Source organism: Pagrus major, chromosome 20 (assembly GCF_040436345.1).
Source record: "Pagrus major chromosome 20, Pma_NU_1.0".
Classification (NCBI taxonomy): Eukaryota; Metazoa; Chordata; class Actinopteri; order Spariformes; family Sparidae; genus Pagrus; species Pagrus major.
Window position 1 is genome coordinate 3,533,989 of NC_133234.1, and position 25,438 is coordinate 3,559,426.

General features: G+C 40.9%; 2 protein-coding genes across 2 annotated transcripts in view; both read right to left on the minus strand.

Moving 5' to 3' along the window:
- The window catches only part of myo15b (myosin XVB), a 55,695-nt gene extending 38,503 nt beyond the window's left edge, over window positions 1–17,192 (minus strand). Inside the window, exons 1-15 of the mRNA XM_073490138.1 lie at window positions 14,670–17,192; window positions 14,339–14,515; window positions 8,772–8,836; window positions 8,589–8,652; window positions 7,110–7,219; window positions 6,883–6,957; window positions 4,651–4,744; window positions 4,403–4,506; window positions 4,225–4,288; window positions 2,460–2,573; window positions 2,189–2,350; window positions 1,995–2,108; window positions 1,860–1,918; window positions 1,459–1,582; window positions 1,261–1,356 (exon numbers count right to left, since the gene is read on the minus strand). Of these exons, the coding sequence (XP_073346239.1) occupies window positions 1,261–1,356; window positions 1,459–1,582; window positions 1,860–1,918; window positions 1,995–2,108; window positions 2,189–2,350; window positions 2,460–2,573; window positions 4,225–4,288; window positions 4,403–4,506; window positions 4,651–4,744; window positions 6,883–6,957; window positions 7,110–7,219; window positions 8,589–8,652; window positions 8,772–8,836; window positions 14,339–14,515; window positions 14,670–17,192 (3,945 nt within the window). The remainder of the gene's footprint in view (window positions 1–1,260; window positions 1,357–1,458; window positions 1,583–1,859; window positions 1,919–1,994; window positions 2,109–2,188; window positions 2,351–2,459; window positions 2,574–4,224; window positions 4,289–4,402; window positions 4,507–4,650; window positions 4,745–6,882; window positions 6,958–7,109; window positions 7,220–8,588; window positions 8,653–8,771; window positions 8,837–14,338; window positions 14,516–14,669) is intronic.
- A 2,292-nt stretch (window positions 17,193–19,484) lies between these two features.
- Window positions 19,485–25,438, minus strand: part of llgl2 (LLGL scribble cell polarity complex component 2) — a 40,768-nt gene continuing 34,814 nt past the window's right edge. The window contains exons 21-27 of the mRNA XM_073489857.1: window positions 24,990–25,254; window positions 24,037–24,187; window positions 23,926–23,954; window positions 23,586–23,633; window positions 23,194–23,236; window positions 21,536–21,597; window positions 19,485–21,417 (exon numbers count right to left, since the gene is read on the minus strand). Of these exons, the coding sequence (XP_073345958.1) occupies window positions 21,558–21,597; window positions 23,194–23,236; window positions 23,586–23,633; window positions 23,926–23,954; window positions 24,037–24,187; window positions 24,990–25,254 (576 nt within the window). The 3' untranslated portion in view covers window positions 19,485–21,417; window positions 21,536–21,557. The remainder of the gene's footprint in view (window positions 21,418–21,535; window positions 21,598–23,193; window positions 23,237–23,585; window positions 23,634–23,925; window positions 23,955–24,036; window positions 24,188–24,989; window positions 25,255–25,438) is intronic.

The following is a 25,438-nucleotide window of genomic DNA, read 5'->3' on the forward strand; positions in this document are numbered from 1 at the left end:
GTTGAGTTCTAACTACTGCAACACATGCAGTCTATCAGTCATTACTGCATACTCAATGTTAATGGGAAGCTGTGGAGCTGGAGTTGATGAGAAGTTGAAGTCTGTCATGCAATGTCTTTTCATTTCTTTTTCAGTGTGATTGTGATTATTTGTAATCGATACAACGCTCTGAAAGTGGCACCACTTCCTAAAAAGTCATCCCTAATAAAGGATTTATAAGTGGTAAATAATGGTCTCAGTAACTGTTAATAAACCATTTATTAATCATTTTAAAATCGCTTAATAACTACTGGGACTCCAGGTTATGAAAAATCGCTTTGCCTATCGTTATAAGTCAAGTCATAAATAAGGTCATTACTTGTTATACGCTTTGAGGGGAAATTATTTTATTATTTTCTAATAAGTCCAAAATGATTAATGTGTACATGTAATTTATACGGGCAATAAGTCTAACTTAATTCCCTGTGATCAAAGGGTCATGGGTTTCTAACATTAAACACAACCTGTTTTTTTATATTTTTTTATTTGTGCATGGATAACACAGAACAGGATAATGAGTTTGTTTTAGAGATGTTGGGGTTTGTTTTTTATTTTTTGAGAGAGTCAGGCTAGCCAGAAGTCGAGCCCATAATTCACGCAAGGTATACCTCCAAACACTGGTCAGACCACACGCCCCAGCACGAGCACTTTGCTCTACTACATCAGCTGGCTGGCTGGTACCGCCATCACTGAGAGAGAACAAAGGTCGCTCAGCAAAGTCATGACTCTTCTCTGCTCTGGTGCCCCAGTTGTGGAACGACCTCCCGACCAAAGTCAGGACAGCAAAGTCACTCAACATCTTCCGCAAAAGACTCAAGACTCACTTGTTCAGACTTCACCTCGACCCCGCATAGCATGACCAGCACTTACATCATAGCACTTATGTACTTAAGGTAACCTCGATAGCAGCTACTTTGCTCAGATGAGGGCTTGAAAATTGTTTCTATTTTTTTGTTTCTACTTTATCGACGGTGATATGTTGTGGTTTCTTTCTTGTGACAAATGTACTTATTGTAAGTCGCTTTGGACAAAAGTGTCTGCTAAATGCCCTAAATGTAAATGAGTTAAGAATAAGGTGGATAGGGAATTATCAAATGACTCATCAACTATTTATAAAGCCATTGGTCACAGCTCATAGACAATTTATAATAAAACACTTAATAGAACAAGGCACCCTTGGGGTCAGTTGATCTAAATGGATCTTGTATACAACCCACTGACCTGCTCCTGGGAGATCACTGCCTTGTTGACGAAGTGCTGCAGCTGCTCATTGGCAAAGTTGATACACAGCTGCTCAAAGCTGTTCACTCCCAGGTCCTGCGGGAGAACACAGAGGAACCGTGATGTCACATCCAACACCACAGGCAATTGCTCTGTTATTTCTATGTTTTCAGATCTCAGTCCACACAGAACACCAACCTCAAACCCATAAATGTCCACTATACCCACAGTGCTGTCCATCTCTGTGGGACTGAGCCAGTCATTGATCTGCTCCAGCAACCAGTCAAACAGCACTGAATATAAGGCTTTGGCAATGGCATCTCTGCAAGATATCACAATGAGGAGAGGGGTGTGTGTACTTTTAAAGTTAAAAGTTAAAACAACTGTACGGCACTTAATCTTCACATCAAGATCACTCAATAATCATCAGGTGTACTACTCAGCATGTAAAAAGCTTTGGAGGAGCTATTACAAAGCATGATGGATGGACAGATGGCAGGAAAGACTCCTCTGAGTGCTAGGTTTATTTTGCTTTGAGAGACTTGTCTGCTATTTGCACTTAGATCCAGCCACACCAACATTTGAGGACATTTTCTTACCTAGATTCTATGGCACTTTCCACAGACAGAGGGCAGTAGATCCTGTCATAGGTCGTCTCCTGTGAATAAGAAAGCTAATTAGCTTGCACATGTGCAGAAATATGGATGATAACAGGTGCATGAGAGGCTACTGACTGTGACTCTGTGAGTGATGACGGTCTGCAGGGCCTCGGAGGAAATCTGCAACAAACAGCCAACCCTCCGGGCCTCAGCTTCGCTGAAGATACGAGCCACCTCAAACGACTCACTCTGAAGCAAAAACACCAACTGGCGTATGATAACAGTGTCTCATCTGTCCAATTCTCACTCTCTCTCTTACACATACGCACCTCGTATGAGCTGAAGCACATGTTGCCAAGCTGCAGGATAGAGGAGAGGATGGCCCAGACGGTGGAGATCTGATCAGCATGCAGACCAATGGTCTCAAAGCACTGAACCAAAAGCTGAAAGTCTTGCTTGTCTTGCTTCCCCTTCAGTTCACAGAAACCACCCTTGAGAGATAAAATAAATGTGTGACATATATAACAGATAAAGAGGAAGAGAAAATATTATAAAAACCAGGGATGAAGAGTAGTCTGTGTTTATTGATGCGTGATGTACTTGGTTCAGGTAGTAATAGGTCTCGGCTCCTTGCAGGTAGAGCTCCTGTTTGTCCCAGTCGTTCATACCTGCCAGCAGCTCATAGAACACATGGTAGTTCCTCTCCTCATTGGCCTACAAGGGAAATAAGACGAGACCTCCGGTGACACTGAATGAGTTCATGACTTCTGGTGACCATCTACTTACAGCATAAACTAACTTACCAGAAACAACAGTTTAATGAAACATACTGCCGCTCACACATTAGTGGCTTACTTACACTCCACACTAGTAGGAAAGAGTGAATCATTTAGGCTCTGTAGGCCATTAAAGGAAAAGTTCACCCAAAAATGACAATTCAGTCATTATCCCCTCACCCCCGTGGAAAGTTAGTTGAAGTTCCATAGTCCAAAAAACATTTCTGGACCTTCACAGCAAAACAGCATTGCAGCATTCTCCTAAACAGCCGAAGTAGCTTGGGACTCGTTTAAAAAAAAAAAAAAACAGCTTGCTCCAAGTCTCCAGAGGCCACAAGATCCCAAATTGTAAGCCGAAACTTTACTGTGGCTGCTAAGCTAAAACCGTTAGCGTGCACCTTGTCGGCACACATTCTCGACTGCACAAAGACGGTGTAGATAACTTATTTTCAAATCAATATGGGATCCCTGGGCTACTGGAGACTTGGGTTACATCAAGTCTTTCCATTGGCATCGGGGAGGAGATAATGACTGAAGTTTCATTTTTGGGTGAACTTTTTCTTTATTTAGGCAGCGTTGCTTTGAGCTAAAAGCAAACATCATGCCAACATGCTCACAATGACAATATTAACATGTCAATGTTAAACAATTAATGTCAGTCAGGTCTTCAGGTCATAAACTGTTGGGATAACTTAAAATTAAATTCTGACAATGTTATGGCGCTACAGGAAAAGTAAGGTGATCATTACAGTTATGGCCATTTATCCTGCAGAGAAAGCGGTTACAGAAATGTCTGTAACAACTTTCATGACAACCCATACAATATTTGTCAAGACATTTCACTTTGAACCAAAACATTTCAACCTACTGGTGGCACTTGACGAAAAGTTAGAGGATCACCAATGACAATGGACATACTTCATTTGTTAAGATAAAACTTTGATCTGTTAGTGGTGCTAGGTGGAAAGTCATGGAATCACAAAGGTAATCAGGATTCATACTCTGGAGATCTTGAACATCTATACCAAATTTTATGGCAATCCCTCTAACATTTGTCACGTTACCTCAATCAAGAGAGAGAGAGATTTCATGGCAATCCATTGAACATTTGCCAAGATATTTCAGTCTGGACTAAAGTGATGTACAAAACAATCAAGCAACATTGCTTTCCCTAGAGCCATTTCAGCATGGCTAAAAAATGAGGATTAGCTATTGGGTCAGTTTTATAGATGGAGGTGTCCTCTATCAAGCTGGGAAAGCTGAGCCTCCAAATTGTTCATTTTCAAAAAGCAAATGCACTTAACCAGAAAAGGAAGTGGAGACACTTCCCTACAGACCAACACAAGTTGATGTGTGATATATTAGGCAAAAAGCCAATCACAAAGTTGTTTACACAATGACAAATTGTACAGCAGCCCTATTCACGCTGTACTGTAGGTGCAAAAGCCAATGTGATGTGTTGTTTTTTTATCAAACGTGTGTAATCTGTTTGAATCTGATTAAATTTGCTTCTCCAGCAAATGGAACATCATGGACTCCTCTGTGACATCTGTTGAAAGCACACAGCACACTTTATTCAATATTCTCACCTGAAAGACAACCCTGGACTTCTCAAGGAGATATTTGGACAAAGAAGTCCCTACAACAACCCCACTGTCAACCAAGATGAGAAACAGTTGACAAATAAAACAGCTGCAACAGATTCCATTAGGGGGAGCAACACAAGGAACACACTGTTTTTCAGAGAATATCATTAGGTTGACTCACTGGAGAATGTGGATGTGGAGGTACTTGCCAAAGCGGCTGGAGTTGTTGTTGAGGATGGTCTTGGCATTCCCGAAACTCTCCAGGATGGGAAAGACCTCCATCGGCTGGTCAAGGAGGAGAAGGACAGAAGTGAAATCAAGACAAACATGGAGGGAGGACTGGAAGGTAGACCTGCCAACGCTTTGTTGCTAATTTATCAAACTGTACATCAATGAAGGTGTTCCCCTGTGCCTTCCACAGTGAATTACCTGCCTCAGGTTGTCGTTTCTGCCCTGATACATGGAGCTGAGATAGTGGACTATCAGCTTGGTAGCTTCAGTCTTCCCTGAACCACTCTGCCCACTACACAGGAAATATAGATCACCTGAAATATGACAGCTTTTTAAAAGTATTTTTGTACATTTTATGCATTTATTAGGTAGCTGATGATAGAGAGATGACATGCTACAAAGCTCCTTGTCTTTTTGCAAACCAGGGGTGCTGTGGCTCAGGGTTGGTACCTTAACCCCTAAGCTACCAAGGCGTCCAATGACACAGCTTAGTCTTAGATTTATACTTTGTAACATGAAAAATTTAATAAATTCTACAATGATGCTAGCAGTTCTGTGAAGCTGTGATGTGTTGAGTTAAATGCTAATGTTTGCATGCTCACATGGCTATAATACAAGATGCTGAGGTTTAACAGGGTCCTTGTTGAATTGACTTGTTAATGCATATGGTGGAACACTTGAGTTCTGTTTACATGTACTATAAAGCCGCTGTTAGCCAGTATTTTAGCCAACAATGTGTCCGTCTCTCAATACTTCCCCACCCCGTCTCACAGCCTCAAGTATATTAGTTTCTACTGCAAATGGATGTCTTTAAGGTCTCTCACACATGTATTGTTTATTTCTTATTGAAGGCTCAGCAATTTCCTAAAACAGCTAATCACTGCAGTGTCTAACAAATGTTACTCAAAAAGGAGGAAATAGTGCATTCTTGGGGACTATTTTCAGTGGTGGATTAATCCACATTTGGTGCTATAGTGAGTATTTCTGGCAGCAGGATGGTGTACATGGGACTCAGTCAAAATAAGTGTGTGTGTTCATAGTAATGAAGGAACATGTCACCCAGTGCAATAGCACAAGCCCCCTAAGGCTCATGGTGAAAATTTGTTTAGGAATACTTTTGCATTCCCTCACAATAATTTTTGCATTACCTCGAAATACGTTTTTCCTTTCGTTTCTTTTGAGCTGCGTTATTATGGATCAAACACACCAACCTCTTCGGCCTCTCCCGCGGTTTTCCGCTGTCCACTGCCTCTGGGCTGCCCCGTTGCTGCTCCGCCACTCAGCCTGTCTGCTCTACCTAACTAGCCCAGAGACACTGCAGCTGTGACAGCCAATGTGTCAGTGTACCGGCAGGGCAACTAAGATCATAATCCATAAATCACCGACTGTGCAGTGAGGAAATAACAACACATCAGTAACACTGTCTGAGATTTTCTTGGCCCTGGTAATGTTTGTTCACTGGACAACAAGAGGGAGATCAGTGGGACCTGCGGTCGAGTGCCAGATCTTGGCTGTCCTTGTGTTCACACCCCTAAGTGACCTGGTAGTGCCGTACAAAAAGAGGGAGGGAGGGGGTCATAATGAATTTACTGTTTAATCACACCTCAAAAGAGACAAGAATTACCATTACAAGAATTAATTGCTATTTCCTAACTGTATGTTCAGTGGTTGTCTGGTGTGAATGTATTGTGCTTGTGGTTTGTAAAAAATAACCAGCGGTGGACCTGATCTGTTGCTCCACTGGTAAGCACACCGACCCTTTGGCTGTCGCAGCTGCATGTCTCTGGGCTCATTAGGTAGAGCAGACAGGTTGGGTGGGTGGAGCAGCAGCAGGGCAGCCCAGCAGCAGCCTGCCTGTCCACTTTACCTAACGAGCCCAGAGACACTCTGACAGTGATGAGCAGCTATGGAGGATGAGTGACCCCAACAAGAGCAACAGAAGACTGGGGCAGAGGCCGAAGAGGTGACTGTGTTAGATCCATAATAACGCAGCTCAGAAGGAACGGAAGGAAGAACAGTATTGTGATGTAGCGCAGCAAGGTAACGCAAAAGCATTGCGAGGCAACCCAAAAATTATTGTGAGGAATTGTAAAACATGTTGCAAGGTAACGCAAGAGTAGTCCTAAAAAACTTTTCGCCATGACCCTGAGGGGGCTTCGTACAATAGTTTGATGTGTTTTAAAAAAAATTTGGACAATGATTGAGCAATGTGACACAAAGGTAAAAGATATATCAGGCACTGATACGCACACAATACTTGTTAGTAGATACATTCATTGTTGGCCTGAAGAAAAATATCAGACATAAGAGGGCTTATAATTAAAAAAAAAAGCATTTGTTTTTAAACCTGAGGCAGGAAAGAAAAACCCAGAGTTTTGCTAAACTTCATAGAAATATACCATATAATTGATGAAGTATATTTGTTAGTACCTTATTATGATGCACTGCTCCTGTGTGGAGGCTTGAGACTGACTGAAAGCAGTGTCAGCTATGGCATACACATGGCTGAGGCAGAGAACAACAGAAACCATCACTCATGATGAAATAATGAAATTATTTTGGAGACACTTGCTGCCAGTTATAACATAGTAGTATAGTACATAGTACAATAAGAGAAAGCAGAATAATGTACGGCAGTGTGAGAGGTGTTTGCTCACGGTGGGTTTCTCTGCTGCTCTTTGCCCTGGTATTTCTGTCTGAGCTCCTCTGTGTAGATGTTAAGGGACTTGAAGGGGTTAATAGACAGCAGCATGTTTCCAATGTAAGTCTGGAAGAAAGAAAACGCCACAGGCGTATAAGCACACTGAAAGAAAATTAGTTGTGAAGGGGAAAAAAAATATCTGAAAATGTAATTTAGCAAAGAAGACAGTTTACAGTGTGGAGGTTCATTCTCAATCTTGGGAGCACATATATAACTTATCACCAGAGTAACCGAAAACTGTTGCTCTTTGCTAGCTATTCTTGACTGTAGCTAGCTTCCATTAGCTACTTCACCGTGGAACCAGTGGCCCTATTAGCTGACTCGAGTTTGACTGGACCACAACACAACTCAACGGGCTCAGCTGCCTCCCAGTGGACGTGAGACTGGGACTGAAAACAGCGTCTGAGACCGACGGATGCCAGTTTGAAGACAGGGAATACAATACAGAGGTGATTTACAGCAGCTCTGACCAGGACTATGACTCTGGGATGAGGAGACACGTCAAGCAGGGACAGGAGAGAGGCGAAGCAACAGAGGAGCGAGAGAGAGTCGGGCATCAGCAGTGGATGCAAATGGCATGTAGAGCCGGTGTATCTACACATCTGACTTGAGGATTTATTTTAACCACACCAGACGTGATTGTGGAAAGACAAACCGAGGTTGTTTTGGTGAGTTTAATTTTGTAGTGTGTTTTAGGATGAGCAAGGAAATTAAGTTTGCCTTTGTTCGCTAAAAGAGAGAAACTTTAATTCAGTAGGTGTGTAGTCCAATATTTTTTCTTTAGTAGGGAAAATAGATGGAGTATTTAATTTATTGACATTTTGTAAGTTTATTATGTTCATTTATTACAGTAATGGCTAAGAGAGCTGGTGAAACAAAGTAAACTCGCCATGGCATACGTCTCCCAGTTGAAGCTACGGGGGCTATTGGACTATCATCTCTTGTAGTCTAAAGTGGTATAAGATATAGGACAGGCTGGGGCTAACTGGTTAGCATGCTAACTTCAGTAGACATGTCTGCAACACAGTACATAGACATATGTAAAGTAACAACACTGTTTCTTCACTCTGTTGATAATGAAACATTCATTATTTTAATGATTTCAACTAAAGAAGAGCAACTTAACAGCAGATAAAAATGTTGCTGACCACCAGTGCAGTGGTGTCAAAGCATTCTACAGGGTGTGTGAATACACTGCACTACTACACCTAATACAGCTTTGGGTCCGGTTACATTTGCAACAGGGCACATGTCTGACCACACCCAAACCTGCAAAGTTTCTCTTTAAGCATTAAGCTATCATCCGTCTTTAAAAAACAAATGGTTATGAGCTTGTGAGTTCATATAAGATTACTATTCTGCAGCATGAAATTAAACATGAAATTTAACCACTTTAAAATGCTTCAGAGAGCATGAGGTCAGTAATGTAACTTACATAAATACAGTCACGGTGGAACCTCTTCTTAAGATTCAGAAGGACAGAGCTCTCGCACACCTCTCTGAGAACATTGGACAACAGGAAAAAGTGCATATTTATACTGGACTGTGGGTACTGTGTGTGTGTGTGTGTGTGTGTGTGTGTGTGTGTGTGTGTGTGTTTGTGTGTGTGTGAACTCACTCAAGCTGAGACAGATCCTCCACCTCATCAACCTCTATAAGTCTCTTGCTGCCGGGCATCACCACCTGAAAAACAGACATGAGCAGATATGAGGACATGAGTCAAAACTTTAGTCCCACCACCCTCCATTTGAAACTCTCCAGTTAGTCTACCCTCCAGTTAGGACCATGAACTTCACACAACTTTGCTCCTATCTTCTCTCCACTGCCATCTTCTTCTCTGGCTAACACTAAATTCATTTCTTTTCAAATAGTTAATGCCCTACGCGAGAGTCCTTTATGGTTTAACATGTGTTTGGTTTCTGCACTTCACTGCTGCTAATGGTCTGCTCCACTCATAACCTCTCTTCACCAGGTAACCAATCCACTGTGGAGCAGGGTGATAGATGATATTCTGCAATCTCATAGCAGTGTGTGGCAGTGTGTTGTATGCTCTATTGTATCTGAAATAAATAAACCAGCAGCAAGTCTTTTATGTCCTATTGTCTTGTGTGCACACCGCTATAAGTGATGAAGTAGAACTGATAAACTGACATTCCAACCCTTAGCCATTAATCCACCATAGATTAACTTTTCTGAATTTAAAGTTTGTCTCTTTAGTATCAATGTGGTTTAACATTGAAATAAATGCATCTTGATATACTAGCGTGAAGAATTAGACAAATGGCAAGTAGTAAGGCTCACCAGTGCTAGAATGTTAATAAATAGATAATAGACAGAATCAACAACAGTCCAGGTAGAAAACTGGCCGGTGATTTGCATTGTGGAGATATGTGAATTTGGCAAACTTGTTTAAAATAGCACACTGTAGTTTTGGGAAAGAAGTGTTAATCAGAAGAGAAAGATCTCCATCGATAGATTTTTTTATGCCTTAAAAAACTAAATAAACTCTATTTGTTTTCATGACTGAATAAAGTGAATAAACAAAATGACCTTAAAGTGATAGTTGGGGTCTTTTGATGTGGGGTTATATGAAGTACTTATCCCTGGTCAGTGTGTTACCTGCAGTAGATGACCGTCAGCTGTCCGTCTGTGTGGAGAGGCGACACGCAGTGCTAGCAGGAAGCAGCAAGACTTATTTTAGCCACCTAAAATAAGTCCCACCTAAAGTAAGTGTTTTTAATATTTTTGGCGCTTTACATTGCTGTCAAACTGTCTTTTCCTTTGGTACTACATTCCACTTGTGTGTAGGAACGGATGCTGTACGGTTGAGGGAATGTAGTAAATGTACGGTTTTCCAGACCTTGTTTTCCTCTGAGAACAACTTGTTTATTCAGTAAAGGAAAAAAAAAATAAAAAATTCTGAGTTTGTATTATTACCTCATTAATATTGTAGATATTAAAATTCAGAATTTGAATTTCTTCTCCAAAACACAGTGCCGCTTTAATTCTGGTGTAATTTTAAGCCGTAACTATAACATTTAACAATACATAGTAAAACATTTTGGTCCGACCTATCTGGTGATTCTGCTGTGCTTATTTCATGTACTACAGCCATTCCCAAACTGAAGAATGACGCAGCCCACTTAGAGACTGGAAAATCTTCTGGGGCCCACCCCAACTTTTAATCACAACTCTGATTAACACACAGACTAAGATGAAGTATTTCACTATTTGTTTGTTCATAAACAGAATAATTCTATCCGAAGGTGAGCCTGAGGCCATGCAATGCAAATTAATAATCCATCCACATACACAACAGTTTGTAAACTTGTATATCTTTCAACACATGCAATCACAACTCCCTGTCATTGACACAATATAAAACATGCTCCAGTGTTGTATCGAAGTCTGTTCCCCAATCAATGAATGTTCCCCTTCTGTTAGAATTGAGTTTTCTGCAATGCCACCCAGTGATGCAGATTAAGGTTGGTAGATGGCACACATATCAATGTCTTAAACACAACATCAGATAAAAACATGTCAGATAAATAAAGTATAAAATGTAATTTAACTTCCTTGTTTTATTAGTTCTGATTCAATATTATACAACAAGTAATATTTTAATGTCATTTCAGGCTTAATAACAAATTGAAAGTCAAAAACTTTTTATTTATGTATTGTAAATGACCTTTCGTGGCCCATCCATAGCTATTCTCCCATAGGCCCATTCTCATTCTGGTAACACCTTGTTTGTTTTTCTTTAAACCAATCCCAATTCTCTGTGGTGGGGGAACCTTGTTTCGGTGAAACATTTGTTGGGAGGTGAGGCCTGGTGTCAACATGAATAGATCCCTGCAAAACAAAAGGTAAGAGCTGCTAGCTTCAAGTTCAAGTTCAAGTTACTTTATTAGTACCCAGAGGTAGATTTTGTTTGCAGTAGAGTCCTCATACACACATATGGGAAAAACATAGAGGCACATATCACACATCATCCAACTTAGGATAGTGGAAATTAAAAATGGCAGCTAGCTAAAATAGGTTGTTTAGGTTTGTAGCGTTAATGACCAGGTTAGGGCCATTTTCAGAGTGTAGGTTGTTGTTTCTGTAAGAGACAGTGACTTTGAAAGCGCTAACATGTAAATAGCAGAAGGGAGCATGCCGACTGAAATAGGCGCCCAATAGAAGGATGATGTATTTTTTTTTAGGCTAACCTGGAAGTTAGCCCTGGTTCCCTCAGCAATAAACCTATGGAAGTTTTGAATTTCATTTTGGATTATTGTTGAAAATATTCTCTGTGGCAAACACAAGTTTATGATACTGACACGTTTTGTTCAGCGAGATAATCTTCACAGATGAACACCACTTTTGTGATTTTTGAAGCGTCAATGCATCAATCGCCAGGGGGTGTGAATCTTTAGCAACCTCATAATTCGATTCGTTTCTGATTCTGGGGTGTCAGATTCGATCCAGGATTCTTGATTGCATTAATAGAAAAGGGGCCACTATTTTTAGTCTCTTGCTCCATTATGCTGAGTGCCAAACCATTCACTGGTGTCCTTAATTTACTGAAACACAATATGAGACACAACTGGAAATAAAGATAAACGATCTGCAGCCTTTACATTTTAAAAAGTTAACAGCAGTAATTAATTAATTAATGTGAAAGCATGCATGTGTGTATGTGGATAACAAAATAAGGGCTCTGCTGTGTTATTAACGTTATAAATCTAGCAGTGAGAGCAGCCTCTCTGTTGCACTGTTCGTTCTGGGGGTCCATCATTGTACAAGACACTGAGTTTTTGAGGTAAGACTAAGCAATGAGTTATTTTCTTCATCACAGAGTTTGACTAAGTTATTTAATGTGTGCGTTTGTCAGCTAGACTCTTCTGTTACTGCTTTTTTTTTTCCAGGACGCTGCTCCGCTCCGTTAACATTAGTTTCTGGTTGATGCAGTAAAAAGTATTCACAAACATGTGGCCTACTTCATGTTTTTCTCGCAAAATAATTATCCAGTCACCAAATAAAAGAAATGCTTTCAACTGCTACGTTTTTTGAAGATGAACTTCAAAATAACTCTAGCATGTGCTGCACTACCCACTACCCATTCACATGTGTGAATTGATAATTCTAGGAGATAAGAATCTAGATTCTTATGTGAATCGATTTTTTTTATCCTGTAAATGCTTTAAAATTCAAACTTCTGTTATCCACAGACCTTATATTTCAGGCATTCAACTTAAAAACCATTCAAAAAACCCACTGACTTTGAGACATGGAACCGGAAGTGCAACAATGCTTACTTATTTCCAGGTTTTAGGATTGCTTAAACTATAGCAGGGATAGCCAATGTTCAAGGCAGTCTTTCCCTGCTAGTAGCATGCCAAAGCATGGTGGAATGTGTAATCAGTTGATCAGTAAAATGTTAATTCTGTCTGTCCAACACTTTGGCTCAAAGCAAGTTATCTAGACAACTTTTAGCCATTTTGCTATTACAAGTGGTATGAAAATGAATGAAAGAGATGATTCTTTGAGCTTCCTGCAGGAAGTTACTGAAATGTATCATTAGGTGTATCCATTGTCACTGATTCTGCATTTTGGATCCCCTATTGACCCCTCACTTGGAGGCCCTGGAACTATATTTGGGCACTGCCCAGGAGCTGATACTAAACACAAGCTCCAGGTACTTACAGTGGTTGCTCCCAGTCCATGAGTAGTTAAGCAGATGTATCATCACATCACAACAAGGTAGACTACAGCAGACACAACCATAGTAAATCACAGTGTAACCACTGCAACTGTGTCAATCAGGAAAACTAACACTTTAAAGGGCATGCACACCCACATGACATGGACATGTTCCTGGATCAACATCCCAAATTGCACTTGTTGACCAGCATTGTGATCAACCAATCACAGCCCTCTGACATCATCAGTGTGCTGTTCCTATGCTTCTTTTAAAATTGTTTTGTGCTTCTTCAGACATAAGCAAAGTTTTACACATTAGTATAATTGAAGAAAATCTTCAGTGAAACTAAACAAAGTCCATAACTGTATATCTTTAAGTACTTCATATTTAATCTTTAAAGTCTAGTTCCTACCTAGAGCTGTAGTTATATGAGTTAGCAAGTTAGCTTGCCAACCCGTTAGGCTGTGCTTACAAGTAAGCTTGTTAATAAGTGGGAATATTGTTCACTAAGAATTAGAGTAGGATGATATAAGAGCCTTATTTATGCTTTCTTCAGCATAATTCATCATTAAACAGGATCCTTATGGTTTTACTTCATAACAGTCCAATCAAATCTTGCAAGATTGCAGTGTTGGTGTTGCCTTGTTGACCCCGGATAATCTAATTATCTAGGGTCAACATGGCCATGATGTTTTCTCTCAAACACATACTGTAGTTAATTAGTTTTTTTTTAAGTGTTAGTGTGGGAAATGTCACACCATTATCATTATTATTGGTATCAAGAAATCATTCCCATCATTCCACCAAACTTCAACCTGAACAGAGGTCTAATCAGCCAGATAAAATGTAAAACACCTGTGTGTGTGTGTGTGTGTGTGTGTGTGTGTGTGTGCAGTGCTTGTAAACCAGAGGGACAATGGAGAACGCTTGTTAGACAGAGGAAGATGGGCAGAGGACACCATGAAGAGGGAGGTGGAGAACAGTGGTTTGATTTCTCAGTATCTGTCAGAAGTGCCTATACGACACACAGCGAAATAGAGCAGGGAACATTTGAAAAAGATCAAACAAGTTTATAAAAAATCTCATTGAGTGTTCCCCTAGAGCCACCTGCTGACAAAATTGTCAACTTTATAGATTTAGAGTTCCAAGAAATTTGCTTGCCTGGTCCCAGGAAATCAATTGAAGTGAATTTAGTATCAACTTTGCATGAAAGATATCTCCCAAGAAAATAAATTAATAATCTAGAGTTGTTATTTTTCCAATCCACTGATGTTGCAGGGCATATATTGTTTACTTGCTACAGATTATATATACAGTCAATGCATTGTCTTTTGCAGAGTAAATATAAGCTGTACATTAAATCAACAGGTAAAAGAAGGTGAATAAAGCTAGGTTGAAATTTGCTTTGTGTTTAATATGAACGTGCTTCAGGAATAGCTAAATTGTCAGTATAATAATAATGCCTTTTTGTAGTAATTACTAATAATTACTAGCAATACCTGTGTGCTGACTAGTCGACTCTCTAGCATCTCCTGGGTGGGGTCCTCTGATTCCCAGGGGCCCCTGCCATTGTGGGCAGGAACAGCCCTAGCCTGGCCCCCATCATCATAGACTGTCCACTTGGTCAGCTTCTCCACTGTCTGGTGGGGCAACAGGTTCTCAGCACGCAGCCAGTCCTGAACCACACACAGCAAAGACAAATCAAGGACCTCAAAATAATCATTGGATCACACTGATTCAACTGAAACTTCAGAGCTGGTCTCTCGAGTTTTATTTCTCTAAGACTTCATTCACATGATTTCTATTATACCACGAAAAATACACACATACCTGAGGGTCTCCACTCATCCGTGGGTTCCCAGCCCAGTGCACCTCTGGTTGGGAGATCCTATATATACCACCCTCCCCCATCAGCTGGGCCACTTCCCTGTCTGCTTCCTCTTCATACAAGGACCGGACACCTGTCATCGCTGAGCTTGCCTCCCCATTTGGAAAGGGCTGAGTCGTGGACCTTGGTAATCCAGCTGCAGCCTCTCTCACTGGGTCTGGTCTGTTGGCTTGAGTCGGTCCACCACCCATTGTTCCTCCTGATAAGGACATCTTGGTCAAGTTGATCTGAGAGGGGTCCAGTTTCCTTCTTGCAGCCTGCAGCACACTGACTCCATCTTGATTTTCTAGGGCCGCTCTCCTGTTTCCATCCTCATTGTTGGATGATCCTTCTTGTGTACCACTGGACCCCGGGCTCTTCTGTGCCACATCTCTACCTGAAGTTAACCCTCCTAGCAAGGGCTTCTTGATGGACTTCAGGAGGCTGAGATCCGGTTTGACAGGGAGCACAAGCCTGGCACCTGGTTTTGGAGGTTTGGGCTCCAATGAAATGGCTTCCCCTAGCGATCCAGTAGTACTTAATGGAGTAGAAGCTCCAGGAGCTGTCTGGGGCACCTCAACTGCCTTTGCCTTGCCAAGTTTGTTCATTCTGGGAAGGACTACAGCATATTTGGCCTCTACCTCTTTATCACCAGCTGGGACGGCTTCCTCCCCTCTCTCCCCTGCCTTTCCCTGTAGGTTGGCTTTCTCTTTGTCCTCAGAGGAGCTCTTATTTTTCTTATTCACCAGGTTGCTTTTACTGGCAACTGTCATGGCCATTCTATGTTTGAAGATATTGCCCTTCGATTTTCTGGGACCTTGTTTCTGTTTTATCGCCCGAAGGGAGAGCCAGCGGGAGACCCCAATTGCTTTACTCCAAGCACAAAGCTTCTTTCTCAAGTTTAATCCCCGTGGGACGTTCTTCTGAATCCAACCAGACACTCGACGGAGAGTCGTCATTCCCTTTCTGCGTGCTATCAAACGTTCCTTGGGTTTGTTGGACCCCCCATCAAGGGCCTCACACTCGGATGTTTCCTCCTCGGGCTTTACAAGCATTTTATTTGCTTTCTGTCTGAGAGATGCCATCTTGACCTTCCCCAAGAGGAAGCTCTTTGGCTGCCCTTTGATGATGCTTCCAGTGTCCTGTTTCTCCTCAGGCTCCAGAATGGCTTTAAGGTCTTTACCTTTGGCTTTGAGAAGCATCATTTTGTTTTGGCCTTTAATGGCTTTGGTCAATGTTGGTTCATCCTCCTCCTCTTCTTCCTCATCCTCAGGATCAGCTGAATCAGCTTCTACAAGAGCATCTTTCTCATGAATATTTTTTGTTTTGTTTGCTAACTTGGTCTTGCCTTTTGCTGTCTCTACCTTGTTGAGGGAAAGACCTTTTGGTGGTTGAGTCTCCTCTGTTGCAGAGCTGGGTTTCTCCTCTTTTACTGCCTTCTTTTTGTTCTTTTTTTCTTCCTTGGCTTTTTGTTTGGCTTCCTTTTCTAGCCTCTGCTTCTCCGCTTTGGCCCTCTGTTTCTCAGCCTTTTCCGCCTGCTTATCTGCCTTTGTTTTTTTAAACATCTTGGATTTCGACCCTTGTGATGGCTTTGAGGGACGTGGAGTCTGTCTGCGCCGTCTGCAGGCTTTATCCACTGTTGGCTTTTCAGAGTTATCCTCCTGGGTTATCTCTCTGTCTTCACCCCCATCACTGGTGACTGTGTCAGATACTTCACTTTCCTTCTCTTTTTCCTCTTCTTCCTCACTTGATGTGACTGGTTCAATCTCAGAGTCACTTATGGATTTGGCTTCCTCTGAAAGCTCTTTGTCTGACTCCTTATTTGCCGTCTGTTCTGTATGTCTTTGGATGTCTGAAGCCTCAGCCTCCTCCTCACTGCTCTCTTCACTCCCCTGGGTCTCAGCTGGCTCTTTGTTACTTCTCTGCTCCTCCTCCTTCTCGTCACTACTGGTTTCCTGCCCTGTCACCTCCACAGAGCTTTCTGCATCACTTTCTGATTCCTCCTCTCCCTCCTCCTCCTCCTCCTCTGCCTCACTCTCTGACATTTTGTCATTTCTCTTGTTTCCAGGCTTGATTCCCCCTTGTTTGGTTGGAGGTGTTTTTGGTGAAGGTTTAAGTTTGGTGGTCTTGTTTGTGCCGCCTGTAATCTTGCTATCTTTGTCATGTTGAAGTTGTGATCTCCCATTTGCAGTTGTCCCATTTCCTAATGTCCTCCCCACGTGTTTCTGTGGTCCATTTTGTTCTGTGTCTCTCTTTTTACTTAGATTTTCTTTATTCCTTCTATTACTTTTCACTACATCAGTCTTTCCATCCTCCAGAGTTGGTGAATTCTGAGTACTTTTTCGTTTTCCGTCACGCACTTTAGAAGGAGGCTGAGATACTTTGGAACCATTCTGTCTCACATTTTTCTGTGGATTCCCTTTTTGTGCTGCCTCTGCCCTCTGCCTTGTGGCATTTGTTCTACCTTGAGACTTGACCGGTGACATTGTGATCAATACTTCAGTATTGAAATTACCTAGAGAATGACAAAACCGTATAAATTGTTTTTTTTTCTTTGTAATTTGAGATCATATTAAAATGTAAATCTATGGAAAACACACTATGATAGAGAAGTTAACCTCTCAATAAAATGAACAACTATGGTCTTTAAGTTGAGTAACACATCTGTCAAACTCAGTGAAACCAGGTCCTTAGCTCAATCTGTCAGCATTTAGACCAGGTTTCACACTTGAAGTCGCTGATCCCTGTTCGGAGGCTAAAGACACCCAGGTCAGACCTAGTTTAGCCACAACTGACCTCATTTTTTTTTTTGAAAGCTGCAATAGATCTCTATCAAGACAAACCCAACAATACATCAATATAGTGAACCAAGGCAAAAGCTCAAAAGAAGCAAAAATGTTTCCAAAGTTGCTTTAAATCTTTTCAAAGCTGGATGAAAATGACTTTTTTTCCTTTTGTTGCAGCAAACGTCAGCTATTATCTGCAGGTTACATCTAAACTGTAGTGAAAGGCTATCTTTAGATCCATCTAAATGTAGTTGTATAGCCTGCACACCCTGGGGGTAGAGCAGTGAGAGCCCTTTCAGTATAATATAGCTTACCAGGCTTCTCAGGTGAAACCCAGGCATGGCTGGGGGGCTGCAAAATGCTCCGACTTGTCCTCAAGAGCTGGTGTCACTGATACAAACATGCACCATGCTCAAGAGGGGAGCTGAGGGGAAGTTACACACCAATATCCCACCCACTGCATAATACACAAAGGCATACAGCCACATATGCAATAGACACAATGAGGAAAGGTTTGTGTGTACTTTATTCACACACACAATGCCCCCATTGACAAAGGTGAGCCGGCGTGCACCAACACACGCACACACAGACACAAAGTGCCTTCTGAATAATATAGCTCTATCTGGCAGGTCATGCAGCTCTGCTGGCGCTCATATGGCCAGCTGGTGAATGCTTGGGAGGAAAGGTGAGAGGAGCTGCCTGGACTGATCAACAATAGGTGCTGAGTGAGGAGAGAGGCAGACACACAGAGAGGAGAGAAAGGGTTCATTGCCTGGCTTTTTCCTCTGGGAGAGGGAGATTCTGTCAATGAGTGCTGGAATGCTGGCCTCATTTATAAATTGTCAATATCTCAGTGCAGTGTAAAAGCTTTTATGATTTTCTTTTCCTTTTTTAAAAATATTTTTTGATTGAAAACAAATGCAAAGTCTAAAATGAATATGAAGAAAACATTTTTCTTTTTCATATTCCACACTACACTTCACTTTTTGAAGCTAATATTAAATATGATTTTATGCTTAAGGAACAGTCCAACATTTTGGGAAAGATGTCACGTTTTGTGAGAGAGTGAAATGAGATCGTTGCTATGAATCTCATGTGTGTGAAGTCTGGAATGAGGGCATAAGGGCTAAGTTCAGCTTAGTGTACAGACAGAGGCAGGAGCAACCTGCTAGCCTGGTTCTGTCCGCAGGATAAAAATATGTTTAACCAACACTTCTATAATTCCTTGTATGTTTTCACATACTTGTTTGTGTTAATATTTAAACAGGGTAAAAATTCCTACAGTCAATTAGATGTGGATGTCAATACCTTCAAAGTAAAAACACAGATGCTGACTGAATGTATCTGAGGGCTGTTTTCTGAGATTAATATTACACCATTGAGCTGTAACCTGAATATAAAATCGGGAAAAGGAAATTCTATAACAACACATTAAGCTCAATACTAAACGCCCAGGTATTCAGGCACCATTTTCTAGTTCATTTAACATCTTCAGGTTGCATATGATAATGACTCATCTTGCAGGGTCATCCTCTAACAGAGCTGCTGCTGTTAGCTTACTAAGCCTCAGCTAGGTCCTCAGAGAGCTCAGGTTGCAGCGAAGCCACCTTGGCTCAAGGCAATTAGTGGACAAAGCACCTCCTTCCATAATGGATGACCAAAACTCTCGGCTGTGCATGTATGACAACTGATCCCTCTTTTATCCACTTCACCAGAGATGGCCCAGCTGCTGCGGCTTACAAAAACCAAGATTATAGTTTGACTGTCAGAAGAAAAACCAGAAGCTGAAATGTTTTGGAATAAAATCAGACAGGCCAAAATGATGGGTTGGGAGTCTAAATGTTATGCCTTTTTTCAGATTTCAGTGGAGCATAGACTCTGAAACAACATTCATACTGTGTCAATGATTTCTGTGTAGTAGAGAAGACATAAATGATGTGGAAATTGTGAGACGTCAGTGTACTGAGAAAATGAAAACAGACACATTCATTCTTGGGAAAAAAAACAATTATTGACAAGAAAACTGTAGTGTGAAGTTACAAATCAAAAAAATTAGGGTTCTTAATCAGTTCACTACAAAAATATATTCTAGGAACACTAAAATACCCAGCATTCTGAGACACAGTACCAAAATATTTCCTTGTACGATCTAAATAGCAGCCAACCCCGTTATAACAGGCCCACAGGTACAGACTGAGTCACATACATACTGTATATATTAAAAACATTTCACTACAATAGCTTACAATTACATTCCTAAATTACATTATTCTTTGCTGGCATAAAAAAATGTTTTACATAAAAATAATTAAAAACCAAACCCCATAGAAAGCCGTTCCCCCAAAAAAAGTACAGCATGGTGAGCTCCACAGTAGTGGAGAGGTACCTATGGCCGGTTATAAAATTACAGAGTGGACGGGAGGGGGCAGGGCAGTATACAGTTTGCAATGCTATTACTAATTTAGTGAATGTAGATTGAACAATAAAAAAACAAGTGAACATCAGTGTGGTACAACATGCATAAACCTTATTTTTTTCTCTTCTGGGGCATCATTGATTAGTTTCCCTTGATGGTCTGGATAGAACAGAAGCTCATTTATGCCAAAAAGAAAATGTGAGGAATGACAAAAATACAAATATTCATGCTGATCAAGGTTTTGACTCACTATTGTATGATTATGAAATAGTAACTTTTTGAGGTCAAATTATGGGATAGTCAGAAATTGGAAAAGAAATCCACTTGAAATGTGTAAGATTTGAGAGACCTTTTCTATCCATTATAATAATCATTAATAAAATGGTAAGTATGGTATGGTTAATTGAACTTTATTTAAAAGTTATTTCAGCATTGAAAAAAACAATGCAATGCTTTACAAACCATTTATTAAGCAAATGTAAAGGTTTATAAACATCAGCTGCAACTTTACAAGTAACAGTTGCTCAATAAATGGTTTAAAAAGCAATTTATTGTTTGGTCACAGTGAAACAATGATTAACCTACGCTTAATTAACTATAAGTTTACCATTTTTTAAAGATATTATAAAATGCAATTGACTTAAGTAGAAACTAGAGTTAAAAGTATAAGATACTAAAGCAAAATTATGAGAAAGTCCACATTGAGTCATTTAGTAGTATTTCATCATTTTGACTCACTTATTAGTTTTTTTTTTCAATCATTCCTAACTGTTCATTCTTCTTTTTCTTTTCCTTATCCTGGCAGAAATGGGCTTCGACGTTAAAAAAAACAACTGAGTTTTCTTCAAATAAAATAATTAGGCACAAATCACGTAAAATTGAAGCTACAAAATATTTTCGTCAACATTATTCAAATCATCCCCCACATCCCTTCCAGCTGTATGTCCATGTGGGGAGATGAAGGCCAGTGAGATTGCACAGCAGAGAGCATGGTGATTGGACGAACCGTTTCCGCATGAAAAGGCTGGTGGTGATGAAGGCTTTCAGAATGAAGTGGGTGTGGTTGCTACTTAAAGTTAAACACCTTCAACAGGTGGAGTCTGTGGTAGATTTGAGATGCTGTGTTGATGCTGGCATTGAATGAGTTATGTCATTGGTCACATGTCAGGAATGTGCTTCATGTAGCTTTGGGTTAAATGGTTATGACGGTGCTCGAATGATTCTTGTACAGCATGTGGTCTTTAGGCACAGGTGGTGTCTCTTCACCCTCCTTCACCCTCTGTCTGCACCATTAGTGAGCCTTCAAACAGCCTCATGGTGCCCTGATCACTACTGCCAGGAGCCCTTTGGTGTCTCTCTGTGAGGGGCCGTTTTGAGCAGAGAGTGGGGAGGTCAGTCACTGAGGCGAGGGGTCAGGGGTCAGTAGTGGTTGTGTCAGCCGAGCAGGAGGCGAGTGCTGCTACAGGACTGCAGTACACTTCATTCACGTCAACATGTCAGTTCACTCTGAGGACAGACAGCAGAATGACATTGACCAATCATCACAAAGTTGATTACAAAAACTGTGTATGGCATGTCGGTTTTTAGAACCAAAGGTAAAAATGTGACTGTAGCTTAGACTCACCTCAACTGTCCCGAGAGGTCTCTCAAGCTACAGCACTCTTCACATTATTCTCCAGGAACGACCTATTGCAGATAAACAATAGCCTTCATCAACATCACTACTTAAAGCCTTAAGGTGGCTGGATTGTTTCAATGATAACCTTTTAGGTTAGTTTGGACAAAATGAAATTATTTTGTGAACTTAAAATTCAAGCCCGAATTATAACTGGAATTTATCTGACTAGTTGTTATATAAAAAAGTGCCCAATAAAGCAAACAAACATGGATGCTTCATGTCAGCCAAAGTCTGTTGTTGAAGGAAAATAACATTACGTTAGATGACTGTTGCTAATCATGTTTAAAATCCACTTATTAGTAGATGTTAATAGTGTTTCGTTAGCTAGGTAGTGTTCCTCTTGCTATACCTTCAGAAATGTATCAACTGATTTTTGGCCACTTAACGGCAGCAGAACAAACTGTAAAGCCAACATTATCATATATTATACCATATGGAGTTGTTATGGCAATGGCCTGTAAAAAACAGCTGCCTACTACTGTTGGAAATTAGGTGAATTAGAGCATATGAGCTTCATACAATTGAGGGAATGTAAACTGCAGAGCTGGTGATTATTCAATGGGCTCACCGCTACAAGAAACACCTTTAACATGGGTAAAAAAATATTTGATCAACTGTTTATATTGATTAGTACAGCCCTAAAAAATGCAGTTAAGGTGTTTTTCTATTTTCTTGTTCACAACAGGATTGACAGCCTCCATTTTGAGCTGTCCAATGATAATCTTTTCCTGTCACTTCCTTTCATTAGAATTCGGTCAAAACTAGAATCATATGAACTTTTTCCAGGAGCTTTCAAGCTTAGCAGACCATTTACATCTGACACTTAAGACCATCTTTAAAATGGATACAGGGGTTATGATCCCTCTGCAAATAAAGTACAACCACCTGTTATCACATTATGCTGTGTTCCAGACAACTCATAACCATTTCTAACTCCTTACGAGAAAAAGAACAATGAAACTCCACTTAAAGTTACAATTCCTTCTTGTAAATTCATGGCAGATCCATCCACTCCGACTTCATCTGGGAGTAGTTGTCCGATAGCACACAACAATGGCAGCTATGGAAGATATGTTTGAAAGTGTAAAAGCACCATAAAATAAAATGTATAATGGCATCTATTACCGCGTGTTGTTTTCCCTCCTTTGTTTCATTTATATATGTTAGGTGCTGCACTGCTGAGGGTTCACTCGTGTGTATATTTGCCAAAGAGACATTAGTTTGTTCCGGTCAGCCAAGTTTTTACTTTGGGCATCGTGCACCTGGAACGCGTGGAGGCCGGAAGTCGAAAATTTCAACTTGGAAATTCTGACCCCCGACTTTGACTGGAACAGCATTAAGTTCTTGATTTGTGCCATGTGAAATCAAGTGAGGCATAATGCGGCTGAAAGAACCTGAAAAGGCTCATAAGTGAACCTTAAGTCATGATTTATTTGTCAAATATTCATCCCTAGTATAAAATAATTTCCAAACAGGTCTTGGCATAGTGGAGTATCTTATAAAACTGCATTTACATTAAGACATCATGAAAATTCTCCTTTCCAAAGGGACCTCCCTGACATCACTTGCATCTCAAGGTCAACCCCTCAGTGGCTGATACTTACGTCTGGTCTCCTTCTAGTGACTTCTGGATCTCCTGAAGTACTTCTGCAAGAAAACAAAACATGACTGTAACTAAAGCGGTTCTCAAAACTATACTCTACACTTCATTTGAACCTGTGGCTGTGCTTGAGTCACATTAAAATACAGCTTGCTGGGATCTAAAGGAAGTTATACAAATCATGCAATGAGATGATGTTTTGTAAACACTGCAGGTTCCCAAACTGCTCATGTAGGTGTGTCTGATGACGATGGGAGAAGAAAGCTGACATACCAGTTAGGAGAGGCAGCACATGGTACTAATACAGCTGAAGCCAAACTTTCAGGGTTTAAATATGATACCCTTGCTACATAGTTATAATACATTCTCTCCTGTCTCTTTCTCTTAAGTACTCACTCTCGTCATTCAGCAAAGCATGCTCCATAACACGTCTAGCTGCACTTTCTGGAACACACAGGCAGCAGGCAGAGGATAAGTCAGTACGGTCAGTCACAAACAAGGTATGTGTGTGTGTGTGTGTGTGTGTGTGTGTGTGTGTGTGTGTGTGTGTGTGTGTGTGTGTGTGTGTGTGTGTGTGTGTGTGTGTGTGAGAAAACAGACAGACAGCACAAGCACAGAGTTTAACAACACCAAGGAGAAGACTACATCTGGAAATGTAGTGTCTCTCAGCCAATGGCTCATGCATGTTTACTTATGATGCTGGTATTTTGACTGTAGAGGTCTCTGAATATTTTACCTGCATCCTCACTGTCTTGTCTGGCATTTCTAGAGGGACAGAGAAGACAAATGAGTACTGAAAGAAACTGTGCATTTCCAGAATGAAATTTAGAAGTTAAGAGGTACATACCTAAGAGCGGATGAAGCTCCGTCAGGCTGTGGCCTGTGTTGGTTGGAGGAGCCTGAACGAAGAGGAACTTCCACCAGACAGCGAGGCTCCACCAGGTAGCGGGCAGACAGAGAGAAGCGTTCAAACTCAGATGGAGAGATCAGGTAGAAGCCTGAAGGAAGACAACAGCACACAATGGGTCTCAGAGGTGCAATCAAGAAAAAATATTTCAAAAAGAGGGACATTAGAGGACATTAAGAGTCAAATGTCAATTCATATTATTGACATTTTTGGAACTCTAAAGAAGCTGTAGTTCTTTTGGAGAAAGCATATTTACTTGTTATGTAGATGTGAAAGTAAAAACATAAACCTTTCCTTTTTGGAAGAACAACTCCTTTAAAATCCATTCTTATTTTTTTAAAGAAAAATTACAGCTAACAGACAATTCAGGTCTAGTATCACTAAGGCTGTGTGCCAAGTTGAAAATGAGCCAAATATGAAAAGCAAACAGCTCGCACACTGCAGGGCTCCAATGTCCACTTATCTAGTGCACCAAAGAAGGGATGTTTCAAACACAGGGCCTGATGAACAGCAGTGTTGTTTAAAGGTCACTACTTTGTATGATTTCCAGGTAATAGCCTGGTGGTGTGTACCAGTGCAAATGGGAAACATACTCAGCCATGGCTGCCAGTTTGCCACAGTCAAACACAAGGCCTGTGTGGGTTTTCTTCTAATGAAAGCTTTGTGATGATATACTTGAGTTTTAGACATAAAGACTGAGGACATTTTTGTTTAGTTAACAAATTCCATCAGGTCCTCACTTCTGTATGAGACTTAAGACTTGGTTTTAGGGTTTAGGTTAGAATTATGTTTAGATTGAAATAAATGCTTAGCTTAGGTCTGTAGCTGCAATGGTCAGACCTGATGTTCCTCACAAGTATAGTAAAAATGTGTGTGTGCAGGAATGTCCTTACCCTGGCCATGCTTTGTGAAGACACAGGAAGCGATGCCACTGACATCCTCTCTGCGGATGCAGGGGTACTGGACCTGCATCTTGACTGCCGGCAGTGACACCACGTGGAGGTCGCCCTGATTGGTCAGAACCACCAGGCCGCTCTCACCATAGTCCTCCGACCGACTGCTGCCGAACCAGGCCACACCTACCCTCCGCACTCTGGAGCCGTCTGTGGCCGTCAGCTTCAGCTTCATCTTAGCGCTGACCTTTGGCAGGGTGAACACCTGAACACACACCAACATGGTCAGCTCAACAACTTCTTCAGGCAGGTGATCCCTACTTAATGCTGTTTTAAGTTTTGTAGTAAAAATTGAAATTGTTGTTTTAAGATCTCCTAAAGTAAGTTGCAAGTGCTTGTCATAGCTCCATCGTCACAGGACTGGAGTTGTGCACAGGATTTTAGACTAA